General features: G+C 40.2%; 1 protein-coding gene across 1 annotated transcript; it reads left to right on the top strand.

Annotated features, from left to right (window-relative positions):
- Positions 1 to 2,169: 2,169 nt before the first annotated feature.
- PEX26 (peroxisomal biogenesis factor 26) lies at positions 2,170 to 18,028 on the top strand. Its single transcript, XM_067469292.1, has 6 exons — positions 2,170 to 2,355; positions 4,239 to 4,471; positions 5,616 to 5,756; positions 9,574 to 9,887; positions 14,037 to 14,183; positions 17,357 to 18,028. The coding sequence occupies exons 2-6, from the start codon at positions 4,257 to 4,259 to the stop codon at positions 17,458 to 17,460; spliced, it is 921 nt and encodes a 306-aa protein (XP_067325393.1). The 5' UTR covers positions 2,170 to 2,355; positions 4,239 to 4,256; the 3' UTR covers positions 17,461 to 18,028.
- Positions 18,029 to 18,647: the final 619 nt, after the last annotated feature.

The raw sequence follows: 18,647 nt of genomic DNA on the forward strand, positions 1-18,647 counted from the left end.
GACCAGAGTTCAAATCCCAGTTCTGGTCTGAAAATCCATTGTGAGTTTCAGAGGTGAGCAACGGCAAAGCCCATCTGAATCAATCTTGCCCAGAAAACGACGTGATAGTGTCATACAGGAAGTTAGAAATGACTTTCAGTCGTGTACAATAAAGCTATCAATAACGAAAATAATATTTTTTTAAAAAAATGGTCCTCCCAATATGCATTGCTTGAGTGACACCTTGTGACCAGATGGAGGAAATGTGCCTTTCATTCCTGCTGAGGAATGTGATTCTTTCAAGTAGGTCTTTAGCATTGTTTCAAGGTGTACTTACTTAGGCGATCCCTCCTAGCTGGAGGATGATGGCTCTCCAAGTGTAGTGTTTTGGTGGGGTGTCCGCAGGTGGTTGTGGAGTCCTATTCTTGATATGGATATTCTCCCACAGTGAAGCCATTGGTTTCCAGGTGGAAGGTGGTCCTGGTCAGTGTTTGCTTGATGCACCTTCCTTTTGGCACGTTTCTCCCTTTTGCCTCCATTTGTGCCTCTTTGAATTCTGCAGCACTCCTGGTCACAGCTGACCTCCAATTAGAGTGCTCAAGGGCCAGTGCTTCCCAGTTCTCGGTGTCAAGGTGTAGCTGGACAAAATCATTTTAAAATTATTTTTATTAGTGAATTGTATTTACAAGAATATAGATAAAATAGAAAGAAAAAAATAGGATTGGTATAGTGGGATAAATAATGGGGGAAAGGGGGATCTCCTAACTATCTACGGGAAGGTCTGTGGTGATTCATAAAAAGGAGAAATAAAAGAAGAAAACATGTATGGGGAGTGGTTAAGAGTTTGACTATGGACAAAATCATTTGACTAGGCCAGGCATGGACCAACCTGGGTCCTCCAAGTGTTTGGACTTCAACTCCCACCATTCCTAACAGCCTCAGGCCCTTTCCTTTTCCCTCTTAGCTGCTTATGCGCCTTAATCTTGGCACTTTCTCCCTACTGCCCTCCAGCCATTGCCTCTTTGAATTCTGCAGCACTGTTGGTCACAGCTGACCTCCACTTAAAGTAATTTCACACACAATATTTTTAAGAATTTTGTGCATGACATGAAGAGTGCATCTATACTGTAGAACCGATGTGGTTTGACACCACTTTAACTGCAATGGCTGTAGGCTATGGAATCCTGAGAGTTGTAGTCTTGCAGGGTCTTACCCCTTCTCTGCCTAAGAGTGCTGGTACCTCCCCAAACTACAACTCCTGGGATTCCATAGCCTAGAGCCATTGCAGTTAAAGTGGTGTCAAACCACATCGGTTCTACAGTGTAGATGCACTCTTTGGGTCATTTTATTTGTCGTGTCAGAGCAACCAGTCCATTATATTACATTCCTAACAGAACAAAGCAAAAAAACCAAACAAACAAAAAAAAAACCAGACAAAATACAAAACTTGTGAGTTTGGTAGTTGGTTAAATGTCCTTTGACCAGTATCTGGCCACTTGGAGTGCCTCTGGTGTTGCTGCAAGAAGGTCCTCCATTGTGCATGTGGCAGGGCTCAGGTTGCATTGCAGCAGGTGGTCAGTGGTTTGCTCTTCTCCACACTCGCATGTCAAGGATTCCACTTTGTAGCCCCATTTCTTAAGGTTGGCCCTGCATCTCGTGGTGCCAGAGCGCAGTCTGTTCAGTGCCTTCCAAGTCGCCCAGTCTTCTGTGTGCTCAGGAGGGAGTCTCTCTTTGGGTCATGCACAAAATTCTTTAAAACATTGTGTGTGAAATTACTTTAAGTGGAGGTCAGCTGTGACCAGCAGTGCTGCAGAATTCGAAGAGGCAACGAATGGAGGGCGATAGGGAGAAAGTTCCAAGAGGAAGGCGCTTAAGTGGCTGAGAGGGAAAAGGAAAAGGCCTGAGGCTGTTAGGATTAAGCCATGGCAAAGTGGTGTTAAACTGAATTATTTTCACAGTGTAGACTTGCTCTTATTTAGCATTGTAGCCTCCTTCAAGCTGTAGCATTGAATCAGATGCAAAACATTCAAGCAAGGTTCAAAATGCAAGTAAAACTCCTCTTTTCCCCTCCCTATTCCCTACAACAGACTGCAACCTGATTGTTGTCATTCTGGCGTCCTCAGTCAGCCTTTTCTCACGGTCTGTGAGTCAGCCTTGCTTGCAAAACTACATTTCCCATGATGCTTTGTTGCAGCGCGTCTGTGCGCGTGAAAGGAGGAAGACGCCTTTGCTGCTGAGCAAGGAATTAGAGGAGTGCAGCTGTGTCTCTCTGCAAACAGCGTCAGAACATGGTCTTTGGGAAGAAGAAACAGTCTTTTCCCATTGGATTGCATTGCTAGGATATGATAAATAAGACTCCAAGACTCATTTGCATTGGTGAGAAGACTGCAGTGTTGCAGATTTATTTGCAAAGCCCCATTGGAGGCATTTTTCTAGATTAGTGTGCAAGCTAAGAAAACATATTTACTGAAATGTTTCTATCAGTAGACCCTCAATTAACCAGCACCTGTGCCAGATAAATGTAGTTTCTGATTACTTGAGAGTTACTATTAAAATAGGCCTAATTAATCCTATACCGAAACTCTGTATTGACTTGTTATTGACTTGTAAGCTAAGTTTGTCTTAATTTGTTTTTACTGACTACTGCAATCAAACTTAATGTATTATTCAAGGCTTTCGTGGCCAGAATCACTGGGTTGTTGTAGGCTTTTCGGGCTATATGGCCCTATTCTAGAAGCATTCTCTCCTGACATTTCGCCTGCATCTATGGCAAGCATCCTCAGAGGTTGTGAGGTCTATTGGAACTAGGAAAATTGGGTTTGTATATCTGTGGAAATATATATAAATTTAGCTTACTGTAACACATTTACTATATTATAGAAACTTTTTGAAAATTGAGTTGCTGTGAGTTTTCTGGGCATGTTCCAGAAGCATTCTCTCCTGACGTTTCACCCACATCCATGGCCGGCATCCTCAGAGGTTGTGAGGTAAGTGGGGTTTATATATATCTTGCAGATGGTGTGAATTATCTCTCATAAGACGATGTGTTCTAGGCAGTCGTAGTTTCCAACAAACCTCATAACCTCTGAGGATGCCTGCCACTGATGTGAGAGAATGCTTCTGGAACATGGCCATACAGCCCGGAAAACTCACAACAACCTAGTGATTCTCTCCATGGAAGCCTTCGACAACCCATTGTAAAAATTTATTTTATTTTAATTTTTATTTAAAGTTTTTTGGTTATTATTATTAATAATGTTTATATTTTGTGTTGTAAAAATATTTCAATTTTATAATGATTTTTAATGTTGATATTTTGTGTTCTAAAATTATCTAATTTTTAAAGTATTGTTTCTTTGGTTATTATTATTGTTTATTTTTATATATTGTGTTGTAAAATTAATTTAATTTAATTTTAATTTTAAGTATTATTTCTTGATTATTATTAATAGTGTTTATATTTTGTATTGCAAAATGTGTTTCATTTCTTTGATTATTGTTATTAAATTTATATTTTGGTTAGTAAAATAATTTTTATTTTTATTTAAAGTTATTTCTTTGATTATTATTATTAATATTTATATTGTGTTATAAAATTATTTTTATTTTTATTTAAAGCTTTATTTCTTTGATTATTATTATTATATATGTTTATATTTTGTGTTGTAAAAATTTATTTCATTTCCTTGATTTTTATTGTTATTATTAATGTTTACTTATATTTTGTGTTGTAAAAATTGTTTTAATTTTTATTTAAAGCATTATTTCTTTGTTTATTATTAATTATTGTATTTTGTGTTGTAAAATTATTTTAATTTTTATTTAAAGTATTATTTCTTTGAATATTATTATTAACAATTGTTATGTTTTGTGTTGTAAAATTAATTTAAATTAAAATATTATTTCTTTATTAATAATAATTTTTATATTTTGCATTATAAAACTTTATTTTCTTTGATGATGGTTATTAATATTTTGGTATATAATTTGTGCTGTATTTTTAATTTTTTTATTTAAAGTATTTATTATTATTAATATAAAAAGTAATATTATTATGTTTATTTTGTTGGTGGTTCGAGAGTTCCTGTTTGAGCCTCCTGTGTATGTATTTTCCACCTTTCAGAGGATAAAAGAGGGTTGTGAGTTCATTGCAGAAAAATAGCAAAGCAAAGAATATTCTAAATCTAAAGCATACTTTAAAGAATATTGTAAAGCCAGGGCTGCCTTGTTTACAGGTTGGTGTGTTCTTCTTCTGATAGGATTGCCCTCCAACCGTGATGAGAGACGACTTCTCCGGAGCCCTAGCTACCATCGGTGGGTTGGGGTCTCTCTTGAGGAGCAGTGAACCCCTCTCTCTGTCTCCGGTGCCATCTCCGGCTGCTTCTTTGCTGGAGGATGCCGCCGACCTCCTGGTGATGCGCAGGGACTTTGCGGCTGCCCTAGAGACGTGCGAAAAGGGCTGCCAGAGCCTTGAGGATGGAGACCCAAACAGGTAGGTTTTAACAGGAGATAGAAGGATCAGAACTGGAAGAACGAGAACACCAAGAACACCAGATAGGAGTGGACCTCCCATCCTCTTTGATTATTCCTGGCAATAGTGGCTGGATTTGATGGAGGTTGCAATAGAACAATACTGGAGGGGTAAATCTCCATCAGGCATGGGAAAATTTCGGCCTTCCCTCCACAATTCCCACAACTCCCACAATTCCAACCAATAGGCTATTAGGAATTGTGGGAATTGAAGTCCAAAACACCTGGAGGGAGATGAGGCAGGTTTGAAATAACAAAGAGAACAAGTTTATTGTTAAACAAAGCGTATTGTTGCAATATTGAGATGTTGAGCTTGGCATATGCTTGATGGTTACAATATGGCTTGGTTGAGATACATTCAGGCTTTAGATGTTACAATCTTATAAACTCCTTCTACAGTGTAGTGCTTTATTATTTCAGTGTTTCCTGTGGTGAATATTTTCACTGTTTGACCTACACTGGATCAAACCACTGATCCCCAGTCTTCCACTACTGGCGATCCTAAAAATGCCTCTGTTAGATTCTTTATAACTCAAGCAATCTAACGAGGTTTCACCTTCAGCTCCTTTGCTGAAGAAATATTCACAAACACTAAAAACTAACTGAATCTATACTGCTTCACTTCTCAGAGTCCCTTCCTGACTCTGCTACTATCTCAGAGTCCTTATCTGACTCTGCTCCTCTTCTCAGGGTCTCTTCCTCCTGACTGAAACTTAACTGTCACTTTCAAACCTTTTTCTCTTTAAGCTCCGCCCACCTCCTCTTCTGCCTTGTCTCCATGGCAACCTATCTCTCACAGCTAGGCCATGGCAACCAATGTAAAACACAAATACAGATTCAAACACATTATAATAAACACTTTATAATAAACATTTCTCTACACACCTTAGTGTAAAAGTGTAAAAGACCCAGGAGTCATAATACTGAAATCAAACTTTATATCTGTCACATATTTCACATTTGGGATTTAAACAGAAAATCTCTGATTTATGATAGCAGAAATATCGGGTAGAAGTCTAGTTCAAAGCGGTGAGGATGTTACTCGAGAAAGGGCTGCTTTTAGCTCCTCGCAAGTTGTAATTCGGCGTCTCTCTTTGTTGAACCAGCTCTGAAGAACTGAAATGCTCTTTAATGATTGTGGGCATCCAGGCCCTGGCTGAGATGGATCGGTGGAGGGATGTCCTTCCTTGGATTCTTCAATATTACCAGGATCCTGAATGTTGGCCGCCTAAAATCCTAGAGCTGTGGTGAGTTTCTTTTCCTCTCAATGACTAGTTTTTCAACAAAATGTTTCTGTACCACATCAGCCTTCAAGTGGAGATGCACACGACTGAATGTGGCACAGCTAGTTAGTAACCAGCTGCATTAAATCACTACTAAACGAGAGGTAATGAGTTCAAAGCCAGCCTGGGTCGGAGTAACTCTCAACAATTAATAGTCTAGCTTGCTGTTGTCTTATGAAGCCCGAAAGACAGTTGCACCTGTCAAGTAGGAAATTTTGGTACCACTTTATGCGGGGAGGCTAATTAAACTAATTTGCGACAACATAAAACCTTCCAGCAGCATGCATAAGAATGAGGAAGTACTCCATCAAGGACTTGGTGTCACAAGTGGACGGTGAAGCAGCAGCTCCCTCTGTGGCCGGAATCAATCATACCCTCATGAAGCCGGAAAGCTGGAATGTTAAATTGCCTCTGTGTGTCTGTCTATATATGTTGTATATCTAAATGGCATTGAATGTTTGCCATGTATATGTGCATTGTAATCCACCGTGAGTCCCCTGAGGAGTGAGAAGGACAGAATATAAATACTGTAAATATGAAGTAATAATAAATAAACCCACAACACAAAACAATTCCCGCAACACAGAAATCTAGGTATTGGTGGAATGGTTGTAATTTTGCATTGTATTGTGTGGAGAATTTGAAGTGGAAAAAAATTACAGCTAAGTAAATGTACAGCTAAGTAACTTTGCTGCAGCAGCGAAACCCAGCACCAGTAGCCCTAAGTGATAAAAAGAACAAAAACGCACAAAGGAAAATAATATACATGAGCAAATAATATCCAAGAACAAGGTTTCCATGACACAAATAAACGAATGCATAGTAGCTTTGCACGCAACAGCCTTCACACTGGAGCTATCTCACACAAGGCTTCTCTCATACAGAGGTTTACCTCACACTCCTCAGGACAACACTAGCTTTGGCCCACTGACTAACAGGCTTCGGCCTACTCACTCTCCTCAGAACGACACTAACTTTGGTCCACTGACTCTAACAGCTTTCGGCCTACTCACTCTCCTCAGGATGACACTAGGTTTGGCCCTCTAACTCTAACAGGCTTTGGCCTACTCTCTCTCCTCAGGATGACACTAGCTTTGGCCCACTGACTAACAGGCTTTGGCCTACTTACTCTCCTCAGGATGACACTAGCTTTTGCCCACTGACTCTAACAGGCTTAGGCCTACTCACTCTCCTCAGGATGACACTAGCTTTTGCCCACTGACTCTAACAGGCTTAGGCCTACTCACTCTCCTCAGGATGACACTAGCTTTTGCCCACTGACTCTAACAGGCTTCGGCCTATTCACTCTCCTCAGGACGACACTAGCTTTTGCCCACTATTTCTAATAGGCTTTGGCCTACTCACTCTCCTCAGGACGACACTAGCTTTGGCCCACTAATTCTAATAGGCTTTGGCCTACTCATTCTCCTCAGGACAACACTAGCTTTGGCCCACTGACTCTAACAGATTTCGGCCTACTCACTCTCCTCAGGACAACACTAGCTTTGGCCCACTAACTAACAGGTTTTGGCCTACTCACTCTCCTCAGGACAACACTAGCTTTGGCCCACTAACTCTAACACGCTTTGGCCTACTCACTCTCCTTAGGACAATACTAGCTTTGGCCCACTGATTCTAACAGGCTTCGGCCTACTCACTCTCCTCAGGATGACACTAGCTTCGGCCCACAGACTCTAACAGGCTTTGGCCTATAATAATAATAATAATTAATAAATATAAAACACAATATAACTAAAATAGCATATAATAATAGATTAAAATCAGTGAACTATAAAACATCAAACATAAACAACATAACATAAAACACTGGACATTGCACCGATCCTGAAGTTATCTTCACTGCTTCATCTCACTCCCCAAATGCTTGCTTTAAAAGCCATGTTTTGAGTAATTTTCCTGAATGTCAGGAGGGAGGGGTCCAATCTTATTTCGCTGGGGAGGAAGTTCCACAGCCGAAGTGCCACCACCGAGAAGGCCCTGTCTCTCGCCCCCATCAATTGCACCTCTGAAGGTGGTGGGACTGAGAGTGGGACCTCCTTAGCCGATCTTAATGCTCAAACTGGCTCATAGAGGGACAAGGGAGCTTTGCCTTCCAAATACATATTACGTAAAGTGAATAGGATGAATTCAGCATTGCACTATCTGTTTTGGAATGTTTAAAACATGAAGACAGGCTAGAAATGTGGTTAAGCATACTTTTTTTCACTAGAACCCCCCAGTCCATTATATATAATCCAGAACATCCTAATATAACTCCCTTGGCTCAAGGAATGTGCCTGCCAGAAACATTATTCTATTATTTTTAAAATTTCCAGATACATGGTAAAGGGGATTAGAATGTTGTGCCTGGTTTCCTGTGTGTTTATGGGGACCATCAACTCCATATGGCATTTTAAGGCAAGGAATGTTCAGAAGGGGTTTTGCCAGTTTAAGGTAAAGATAAAGGTTTTCCCCTGACATTAAGTCCAGTTGTGTCCGACTCTGGGGGTTGGTGCTCATCTCCATTTCTAAGCCGAAGAGCCGGCGTTGTCCATAGACATCTCCAAGGTAATGTGGCCAGCATGACTGCATGGAGCGCTGTTACCTTACTGCCAGAGCAGTACCTATTGATCTACTCACATTTGCATGTTTTCAAACGGCTAGGTTGGCAGAAGCTAGGGCTTACAGTGCGAGCTCGCCCCGCTCCCTGGATTCTACTCTATTTATCTATCTCACCCAGGGTTTTAATTTTACACCTTGCATTTGACCCAACCCACTGTGTTCAATTCCTTCACTATTTTATTTTATATCTTCTGTTTACCCTGTTGTTTTATTTCATTATTGGTTTATTTATTTATTTCTTGCATTTGTTAGCCGCCGCTCTCAGCCCTAGGTTGCATTTGATTTGATGTTATTTTCTGTTGTGTATATTTTATTTATTTATTTATTTATTTACCTTACTTATATACCACTGTTCTCAGCCCGAAGGCAACTCACAGCGGTTCACAACAAATACGAACAGCAAAAATTCAGTGCTACAGTATAAAAACAGTTAACAACCTAACACATTACACAATTAATGAACAGTTACTACAGTACCCATTCACTGTCGTCTCGTCATCAAAAACATGTTCCAGATTCGTCATCCATTGTTCCATTCCAGTGTTCATTAACCAGTCATTAACCAATCATTGCACTATATTTTACTTTGCTTTGTTGTAATTCTTGGGCTTGGCCTTATGTTAGCCGCCCATGTTTTCGAACTGCTAGGTTGGCAGAAACTGGGACTGATAGCGGAAGCTCACCCTGCTCCCCGGATTCGAACCTGCGACCTTTCGGTCAACAAGTTCAGCAGCTCAGCGGTTTAACCCACTGCGCCACCAGGTGCCAATTTATTACTCTGAAATATAGCCTGCAGGAACTGGTAGGCATGCCGGCCACATGATTTTGGAGGTGTCTACGGACAACGCCAGCTCTTTGGCTTAGAAATGAAGATGAGCACCAACCCCCAGAGTCAGACACGACTGGACTTAATGTCAGGGGAAAACCTTTACCAAACTGGTATTCATTCACTGGTGGTCTCCCATCCATGTACTAACTAGGACTGACTCTGCTTAGCTTCCGAGATCAGACAGGACCTATGCCTTTAAGATACTTAGACCTTTCCATGGCATACATCTTTGTGAAAAAATGTGACAATGTATATGGAAAGTTCTAGATAAATGCATCCATGTATTACACTGTCAGGGTATTAAGGTGTTGTTGCTGTCTTCTCTTCTAGCATCCTTCTGCATAGCAAAGTGGAAGAACCTCAAGTGATGCTAGAAATCGGTCGCGATTGGCTGCATTCCTCCACCAACCAGCACTTGCCCAGTTATGGCCTCTTGGTCCAGCTGTATCTCTTCCATGTTCTGTTGCCACTTGGGCACTTGGCAGAGGCGGAGGGACTGCTCCAAGGCTGCAAAGCGCTGAGCGGGGATCAGCAAGCAGAAGCGCATGAGAGCATTGAGGAGAAAAAGCATCAATGGTTACGGCAACAAGAGGAGTGCCTGGTTCCTGAGGATCCACCAGATGTGGCATGGAAGCAGCAGTTGGGTAAGCTTTTGCTTTAGCAGTCTTTCAGCTGAAATAGTTGATATCTTAACACTTGCTCAGAATTTAGCAAAATGTGAGGTATTGTCGAAACAAAACTCAAACATAGGGAAACTCCAGCTAGGAAACAATCGGGACACCTGGTCACCGCTCAACAAGGAAATTTCCCAGGCAGTAACAAGCCACACCTAAAAATTGTCAGGCCATCAAGGTGGACAATTGGAACATTCACACCTAGCTCCAACAGACAAGAGTTCTTTCTCCCACCCTGGACCTTCCACAGATAAATAAACCCAATTTTCCAGTTTCCAACAAACCTCACAGCCTATGAAGATGCTTGCCACAGATGCAGGAGAAATGTCAGGAGAGAATGCTTCTAGAACATGGCCATACAACCCGAAAAACCTTCAGCAACCCAAAATTTGAGGGTCAGGCTATTTTAGGGCATTCTAGGACAGTAATGTTTCTACACTTTTGTCTCTAGACTGATATCCCTAGTTATCTCTTTGAACTGTTAGGAACAAAGATATACCAATGCATAAAATATAAAGCAGATCTTCAGGAATGTTATTTCAGTTGCCCAAAAATAATCTACGCTCCCATAAAATATATTGGTTTTAAATCATGCTCTTGAAGGACCAAAAAAAAAAAAAAAAAGAGTAGTCTTCATAGCTCCCGGTGGCGCAGTGGGTTAAACCAGTGAACTCCTGAACGTGCTGATCAAAAGGATGCAGGTTCAAATCCAGGGAGTGGCATGAGCTCCCGCTGTTAGCCCCAGCTTCTGCTAACATAGCAGTTCGAAAATTTGCAAACACGACTATTTCTAGATTTATGATATTTATATGCCGCCGTTCTCACTCTGAAAGGGACTCGAAGCAGTTTACAAGGTACTTATACATACAATATATTATATTATTAGTATAGTACAATATCAGTAATGGTTTTATAGTACAATATAGTAATATATAATACTGATATTGCACTATACTAATAATGTAATATATAATATATTATAATATTGTGACTATGGTGCAGAACAGACAACTCTGCATCTGTATGCTTGTCCATGCTGCCCTTCCTCATGTACAGAGGAGGAATTGTTGGAGGTTACAGACAGTGTCTTTGCTGTTGCCCGTTTTTGGTCAAAAGATATTTAGCCACCTGCACACCTTCTATTTTATCAGTTTTATAGTATTTTATGCAATGCTTTTGATACAAAATAAATAAAATATTGTGCTATACCATTATATTGTAATATTATTAGTAATGTTACATGTAATATAAAATATATAATTACAATATTGTATTATTAGTAGTATTTTTATTTATTTTATTTATTTCCTATATTTATACCCCGCCCTTCTCCCCCCGAAAGGGGACTCAGGGCGGCCTAACAAAAGCATCATATGATGCTAGCATCATAAAAACAACCACATTATAATGTTACATTATAATACTATACATATTATATGTATTGGCAATATATATTATATTATTAGTAAAGCACTAAAAGATCAATAGGTACCGCTCCGGCGGGAAGGTAACGGCACTCCGTGCAGTCATGCCGGCAACATGACCTTGGAGGTGTCTACGGACAACACCAGCTCTTTGGCTTAGAAATTGAGATAAGCACCAATCCCCAGAGTTGGACATGACTGGACTTAATGTCAGGGGAAGCCTTTACCTTTACCTAACCTAGTTTTCATTAAAAGGTAACATAGTTGATTTACTTACAAACTTCATGTATTTAGCATACAGGTACATTGCTTATTGGCTTCATGTTAACTGAATTATACTTAAAACTATACTATACTATACATCTGCTGACTGTACTATATTGTACAATACATTTGCTGAAAACAGACTCATATATTAACTTACATCTCACTGACTATACTCCTGCTCTAACTGACATCAACAGACTTAATTGACTCCAACTGACTTCTGATTCTGACGCATTCTGAAATGGAGACTCACTCTAAACATTCTAGGCTCAGGGTCACATGGTCTGTCGTGCCTCCCACAACCTCTAACAACATAGAGTTAAGGGAAAACACACACCAATATGCACATACAATACAGTAAGCAATCACAATTAAATACTTAACAACTAACTAGTATAGGAGGCTTGTAGAAGGTTGCTATTTCCAACAGTGTAGAGCCTATTGGGACATTGCAGAGGTTGGAATATTCTTCCCCCTTTCTGCAGCATACAAAGCACCCCCTCTGGAATTATGGCCAAACTCTGAAGCACCCCCCCCCCCAATTTTGTATGATGATTTGAAAGGATTGGAGAAGTGTCTGACTATGTGTCCCAAGGCAGAATTTTTTTATCGTGTCAGAAGTGACTTGAGAACATACTGCAAGTCACTTCTGGTGTGAGAGAATTAGCCATCTACAAAGACGTTGCCCAGGGACACCCAGGTGTGTTACCATCCTGCTGTGAGGCTTCTCTCATATTCCCCCGCAAGCTAGAGCTGACAGATGGGAGCTCACTCCATCTTGCGGATTCGAACTGGCAACCTTCAGGTCAGCAATCCAACTGGCACAAGGGTTTAACCTATTGTGCCACTGTAGCTCATTTTTATGATATAACCAATTAGGAAATAATGACATTGATAATCCAGGAACAAAAACTGTGTTACATAGTACTATCAGTATTATTTAAAATGTGATCAAAGACCGTTAAAACAGCATAGAAAAGGTTAATACAGCCCAGATGTTTCCAAATACAACCACAAATTGCATGTAGTGTCATTCCCCAATAAAAAGGGAAATGCAACAGGTTGTAAAGGGCTGCAAACCATTATTGGAGAAAAGGCAGATACAACATTATGACAGCAGCACTGAGCCCTCCAGAGGACCCTGATAGGCCTGAGTGAATTATGTAATCATTCCACACTCAGGTATAGGGACCTAGCCAAGGTCTCTTCCAGTTCTTCCCACTACATATGAGGCTTCGAATTACATGGAGCTTCAATCATTACATGGTAAAATCAGAAGGTAGTACAGGCTAAATATCCTTTCTTTCAAGTGCTTGGGAACAGAAGAGTTTTGGATTTTTTAAAAAAATTAGAATACAGTGTTCCCTTGCTAATTTGCAGTTCGCTTTTAGCAGACTTGCTGTTTCGCGGGTTTTTGAAAATATTCATTAAAAATATTAAATATTAAATATTTACTTCCAGTGGAGGCCAGGGAGGCCAGGAACATTGGAAGTGCAGCGACCTGAGGGGCGGCGGGGAAAGACTGTCTCCCTGGCCTGCTGCTGCAGAGGCCAGGGAGGCAGGCAGGTGCCCTTGGGATGGGATGGGAGGCGGATAAGGAAGCCCGGGTAAGAAAATAATATATAAATATTATAAAATAATGTAGAAATATTAAAATTAATGTGTCACCCCTACTTTGCGGATTTTCACTTATCACGGGTGGTCCTGGAACGGATTCCGCCCGATAAGTGAGGGAACACTGTATTCATATTTGCGCAATATATACGAGGGGTATTTTTTAAGTAAGGTCCGTTTTGTTGTAGACACTAGTATTTCATGCGCATACCACAACGAGCGCGTGTACCAGCATGCCTCAGGAACAACTGTGCTCAGTTTCTGCTCTGTAGCTTACCTGTGCAGTTCTGTTCTGTGCTTTAAAAATGTTTAAGACTATCAACTCACCCTCCGCATGTGAGGTTCGCTCAGTGATACGGTTTTTGTCAGCAAGGAACCTGCCTGCTGCAGAAATTCATCGACAGAGTTGTGAAGTGTACGGTGATACTGTTATGAGTGAAAGCAAAGTGCGTAAGTGGGTATGACAATTCAAAGATGGCCGTGACAACGTCCATGATGAGGACCGCTCCGGTCGCCCTTCTTTGATTACAGTGAACTCTTGGTTATCGGAGCAGGCGGCAAGTTTTTATGAAGAGGGTATTTTAAAATTGGTTCAGAGGTATGATAAGTGTTTGTACAAACTTGGCAACTACGTCAAAAAATAGAGTGAAGTATGTACTTTCTGAAAATAAATTTACTTTTTTGAAATAAACTTTCGTTGTGTACTTATGTTCAAACGGACCTTACTTAAAAAATACCCCTCGTGTATATATGTATTCCATGATTTCTCCTCCATCCTTAACCTGGTGTAATTTTTTTTGCTCTTGTCTTGCAGGTTTGGCATCCCAAAAGATGTTGACAATATTGGCACAGCTGGGAAGAGTGGTAGGATCTTTAGCAGGCCAGCTCCGTTCAATTCCCTACAAAAAGACACTCTTGGCTGCTGTCATGCTGTGTCTCATCATAGTGAAACTTGATCCAGGTATGAGAGATATGGGGAAGTGAAAGGAAAGCATTCAGATGTTAATATTTATAATATTGTGCCCCTAGAGAAATGAGTGGAATGGGAGTTGTTTGGGATGCAATGTTGTTTGACCAGAGTGTGGCTTTCTGGATTAGCTTGTCCTTTCCAGACAACGGAGACTACTGATAGTAAGGTCAGATCTTGTGATCTTCTGATGTAGGACAAAATAAAGGAACCAAGTAAAATGATGTCTAGCAGCTTGGGAACCAAGATATCATACATATGGGAAGGAACTAAATTCAGAGAATTTTATGACCATCTAAATAGGCTGGTTGTAATGTAGGTGTTATTAGGAAGCCAGTAGACCTGCCTTGTTTCCATTTCTGCCTGGGAGGATCTCCACTTGATTGTGTTTTGTTTCCACAAGTAACTTCATATGAATTCATCAGTCTCACTCCACCATACTCAAATGTCCATGGTTTTTTGTGGCATCCTTTCCTCACAAAAAAACCTTGCCCATGTCTACACTAGACTGTTTATGAAACATCTCAGAAATGATCATCAAAATTAAGCCATCTTAGGGATCTGGGCATGTTTCATCTGGAAAAGCTAAGGTTAAGAAGTGCCATTATAACCTATTTAAACATTTGATATCATATTGAAGATGAAGCCAGCTTGTTTCCTGCTGCTCCAGACACTAGGACACAAATTACAGGAAAAGGAACTCCACTTGAACATTAGGAAGAACTTCTTGATTGTTAGAGCTGTTCAGCAGTGGAATATGCTGCCTTGGAGTATGGTGGACTCTCCTTCTCTGGAGGCTGGATGGCCATCTGTAGGTCGTGCTTTGATTGCGTTTTCCTGCCTGGCAAGAAGTTGGACTGGATGGCCCTTGGGGTCTCTTCCAACTCTAAGATTTTATAATACCGGATACATTTGAGCTCCTTATTGCCTTGGTGTGCCCACCTTGGTTGCTAGGTGCAGCTCCGGAATGTTTGTTTCAGTGCCACCCAATAAAGAAGGCAGACTTAGCCATCCCGGAGAAGTGGTGGCAAATTATATTGGTGAATTTGTGGGCTCCCTGGGCTCTTTTGACATTACAAAGACAGCTGCACCAAAGTTTTCTCTTATCCATATGAGAACTACAGGGAGATCATTTATTTCCATATAAAGAAGGAACAATTGATCAGGATGACAGGTTAGCATTATGTTGTCCATGTAGGTTACCAACAGAGGATGTCTTAATGTCTCTACAGATCATATTCTAGATCAGCGTTTCGCAACCTGGGGGTTCGAACCTCTGAGGGGGTTGCGAGGGGGTATCAGAGGGATCACAAAAGACCATAAGAAAACTCAGTATTTTCTGTTGGTCATGGGGTTCTTTGTGGAAAGTTTGGCCCAATTCTATCATTGGTGGGGTTCAAAATGCTCTTTGATTGTAGTTGAACTATAAATCCCAACAACTACAACTCACAAATGTCAAGGTCTATTTTCCCCAAACTCCATCAGTGTTCACATTTGGCCATGTTAAGTATCTGTGCCAAGTTTGGTCCAGATCCATCATTGTTTGAGTCCACAGTGCTCTATGGATGTAGGTGAACCACAACTCCAAACTCAAGGTCAGTGTCCATCAAACCCTTCCAGTATTTTCTGTTGATCGTGGGAATTTTGTGCGTCAAGTTTGGTTCAATTCCATCATTGGTGGAGTTCAGAATGCTCTTTGATTGTAGGTGAACTATAAATCCCAGCAACTACAAAACCCAAATGATGAAATTAATCCCTTTCTAAACGCACCAGTATTCAAATTTGGGCGTACTTATTGTACCACCTTTGGTCCAGTGAATAAAAATGCATCCTACATATCTGATATTTACATTACAATTCACAACAGTAGCAAAATTACAGTTATGAAGTAGCAACGAAAATAATGTTATGTTTGGGGGTCACCACAACATGAGGAACTGTATTAAGGGGTCACTGCATTAGGAAAGTTGAAAACCAGTGGTCTAGAGCTTAGGAAGGACTGTTGTTTCAGTAGCCCAGTACTGTTACTCAATGTATAGGTTTCTTAAAACAGACAACTTTGCATTGCTTATACATTTTTATTATTTTAAGAATTTTATTTATTTATTAATAACATTTATATCCCACCTTTCTAACCCTGAAGGGGACTCAGAGCGGCTTACAAGACATATGAACATACAATATATTATATTATTAGCATAGTTCAATATTAGTATTATATATTACTATATTGTACTACACCACTATACTGCAATATTATTAGAAATGTTACATGTAATATATAATATATAATTATTATATTATTATATTGTATTATTTAATTATTATTATTATTTACGTCACTTTTATCCCGCCCATATCCGCCCGATATGTTCCATTGTCTTAGCCGTTCCTAATTCATATTCCAATTTGAGTTTATCTGGTCATGCCGAAGTTTCAAACGCTTGCTCAAAGAGCCAGGTTTTCACTCTTTTTCGAAAGATCAGGAGGGAGGGGGCCAATCTAATATCCCTAGGCAGGGAGTTCTACAGCCGAGGGGCCACCACTGAGAAGGCCCTGTCTCTCATCCCTGCCAGATGTGCCTGTAAAGCCAGTGGGATCAAGAGCAGGGCCTCCTCAGACAATCTCAACTTCCTGGAAGGAAGTTGAGAGATGCGTTTGGATAGATAAGCTGGTCTAGAACCATTTAATAATATTATTAGTACTAATTATTAGTATTATATTGTATTACAATATTATGATCAATATTATATGTACATACAATATATTATTAGCATAGCACAATGCACGTATTCTATTAGAATTTATGAAGGATGGCATAAGCCTTGAAAAATTCCCTAAAATGCTTAAAAATGCTCTTAAACATAATTTCAGAAAGTAACTAGAAAATACTTCTTGTTAAACCAATAATATGACTTTATTCCCACTGTCTTTGCTATTATCTAAATGTTCCTTTATTGCCAAAAAAAAAAAAAGGTAAAATGTTGCAGGTGAATACCCTTAGTGTTTCTGAGCTCTATGTTCATCCTAACCATCATACCAAGAATGGAAGGATATTTTTGTAGATTTTTTTTCTGTGTCAGAGCGACTTGAGAAACAGCAAGTTGTTTTTTGTAGATGGAAAACATGAGAGTTAACATCTGCCATTCCCTGTTTTTCCTCCTCAGCCTCTCCGACTGCTCTGCCATTCATCTATCGGCTACTTCACCTTTTCCATCAAGCTCGCTTAGCAGTATTTCCTTCGCATAACAGGCCTCCCCGTCAAGACTAACTGGCTCAGCAAAGAACTATGAGAAGCCAAGCATGTTCAAAACATTGCAAGGAAGGACAGCACATCAAGTCTTTTTTCAAGGATATAATGCAATCTCATGATCACCATGGCTAAATACATATTCTCCTTTCTGATGATTTTTTTCCCTCTGTGTGAGAGTTCTTTTTTACAAACTTGAATATCCATTTGAAGTTGCACCCCTCTAAGTTATGTCGAGGCTGTTGACACTTCCAAGTGAACTTTGGGATTAGACTGTTGAAGGACTTCTCTTCATGTCTCTCTACTTTTAATGCACCTTGTTTCCATAGAGCATTTTTGGAGTTGCTGTGGCCAGATCTCTGGCATTTCATGATACATCACTTTTACTAGACAATTTGAACTGAGTTTTGCCCTTGGCTTAAGAAAAAATGTGCACTTTTTGGGATCATAAGGGCAGAACCAGTGCTTTGGTGTATGGAGCAAGAGAGAATGATCTTGACCTGAATGAATGGTCTCCTTTGCATCGTCTGTTTAGTTCTGTTGTGGTCTTACCACTTTTCCACTGTCAATAAAACCATTGAATTTATAACATCTATAGCAAGGAGAAATTGTAGGAATATCTTACTTTTTCCTAGTGTGGAGATGGAATGATGGATAAAGCTGCAATTGCTTGCTGTGATGGCACACCCGAGTCTTTGGGGAAACTATAGTGTCTGGCTTTACTCTGGGGCTGACACCTTCTGTTAAGATTAAGACCCTTAGCAGACAGAGACACTTTGAGGCAAGGTGAAAAGCAAATGAGTTTACTGAATCAAGATGAATAAAGGGTTAACTCCACATAGGAGAACTTAAAACAATACATGACAAAAGGAGAACTTGCTGGTTGCAGGCATCTTTCTGGAGTCCTTGAAAGTCTCTTTTGCCTCTGGTGCAAAGCGATGGTTATAAACTGCCTTAATCTTCTTTCCTGTGAAGCTTAGGCTGGCCAAAAGCTTCTGTTGTCCTTTGAACTTGTGGTATAATTACTGCTAAATGCAACAACATGAGAAGATGCTAAGACTGCCTGTTTGGATTGCTAGTCCTAGGATTCCAGACAATATCCCAAGCCCCTGTTATCTGTAACTCTGCTGCAGAAAAAAAGGAAGGGTCCAACAAAGGTGCTCTATACACGAAACGGAATAGACCAACAAAGGCTGGCCTCTAGGGGT

This window comes from Anolis sagrei, chromosome 5, assembly GCF_037176765.1.
Source record: "Anolis sagrei isolate rAnoSag1 chromosome 5, rAnoSag1.mat, whole genome shotgun sequence".
Lineage (NCBI taxonomy): Eukaryota > Metazoa > Chordata > Lepidosauria > Squamata > Dactyloidae > Anolis > Anolis sagrei.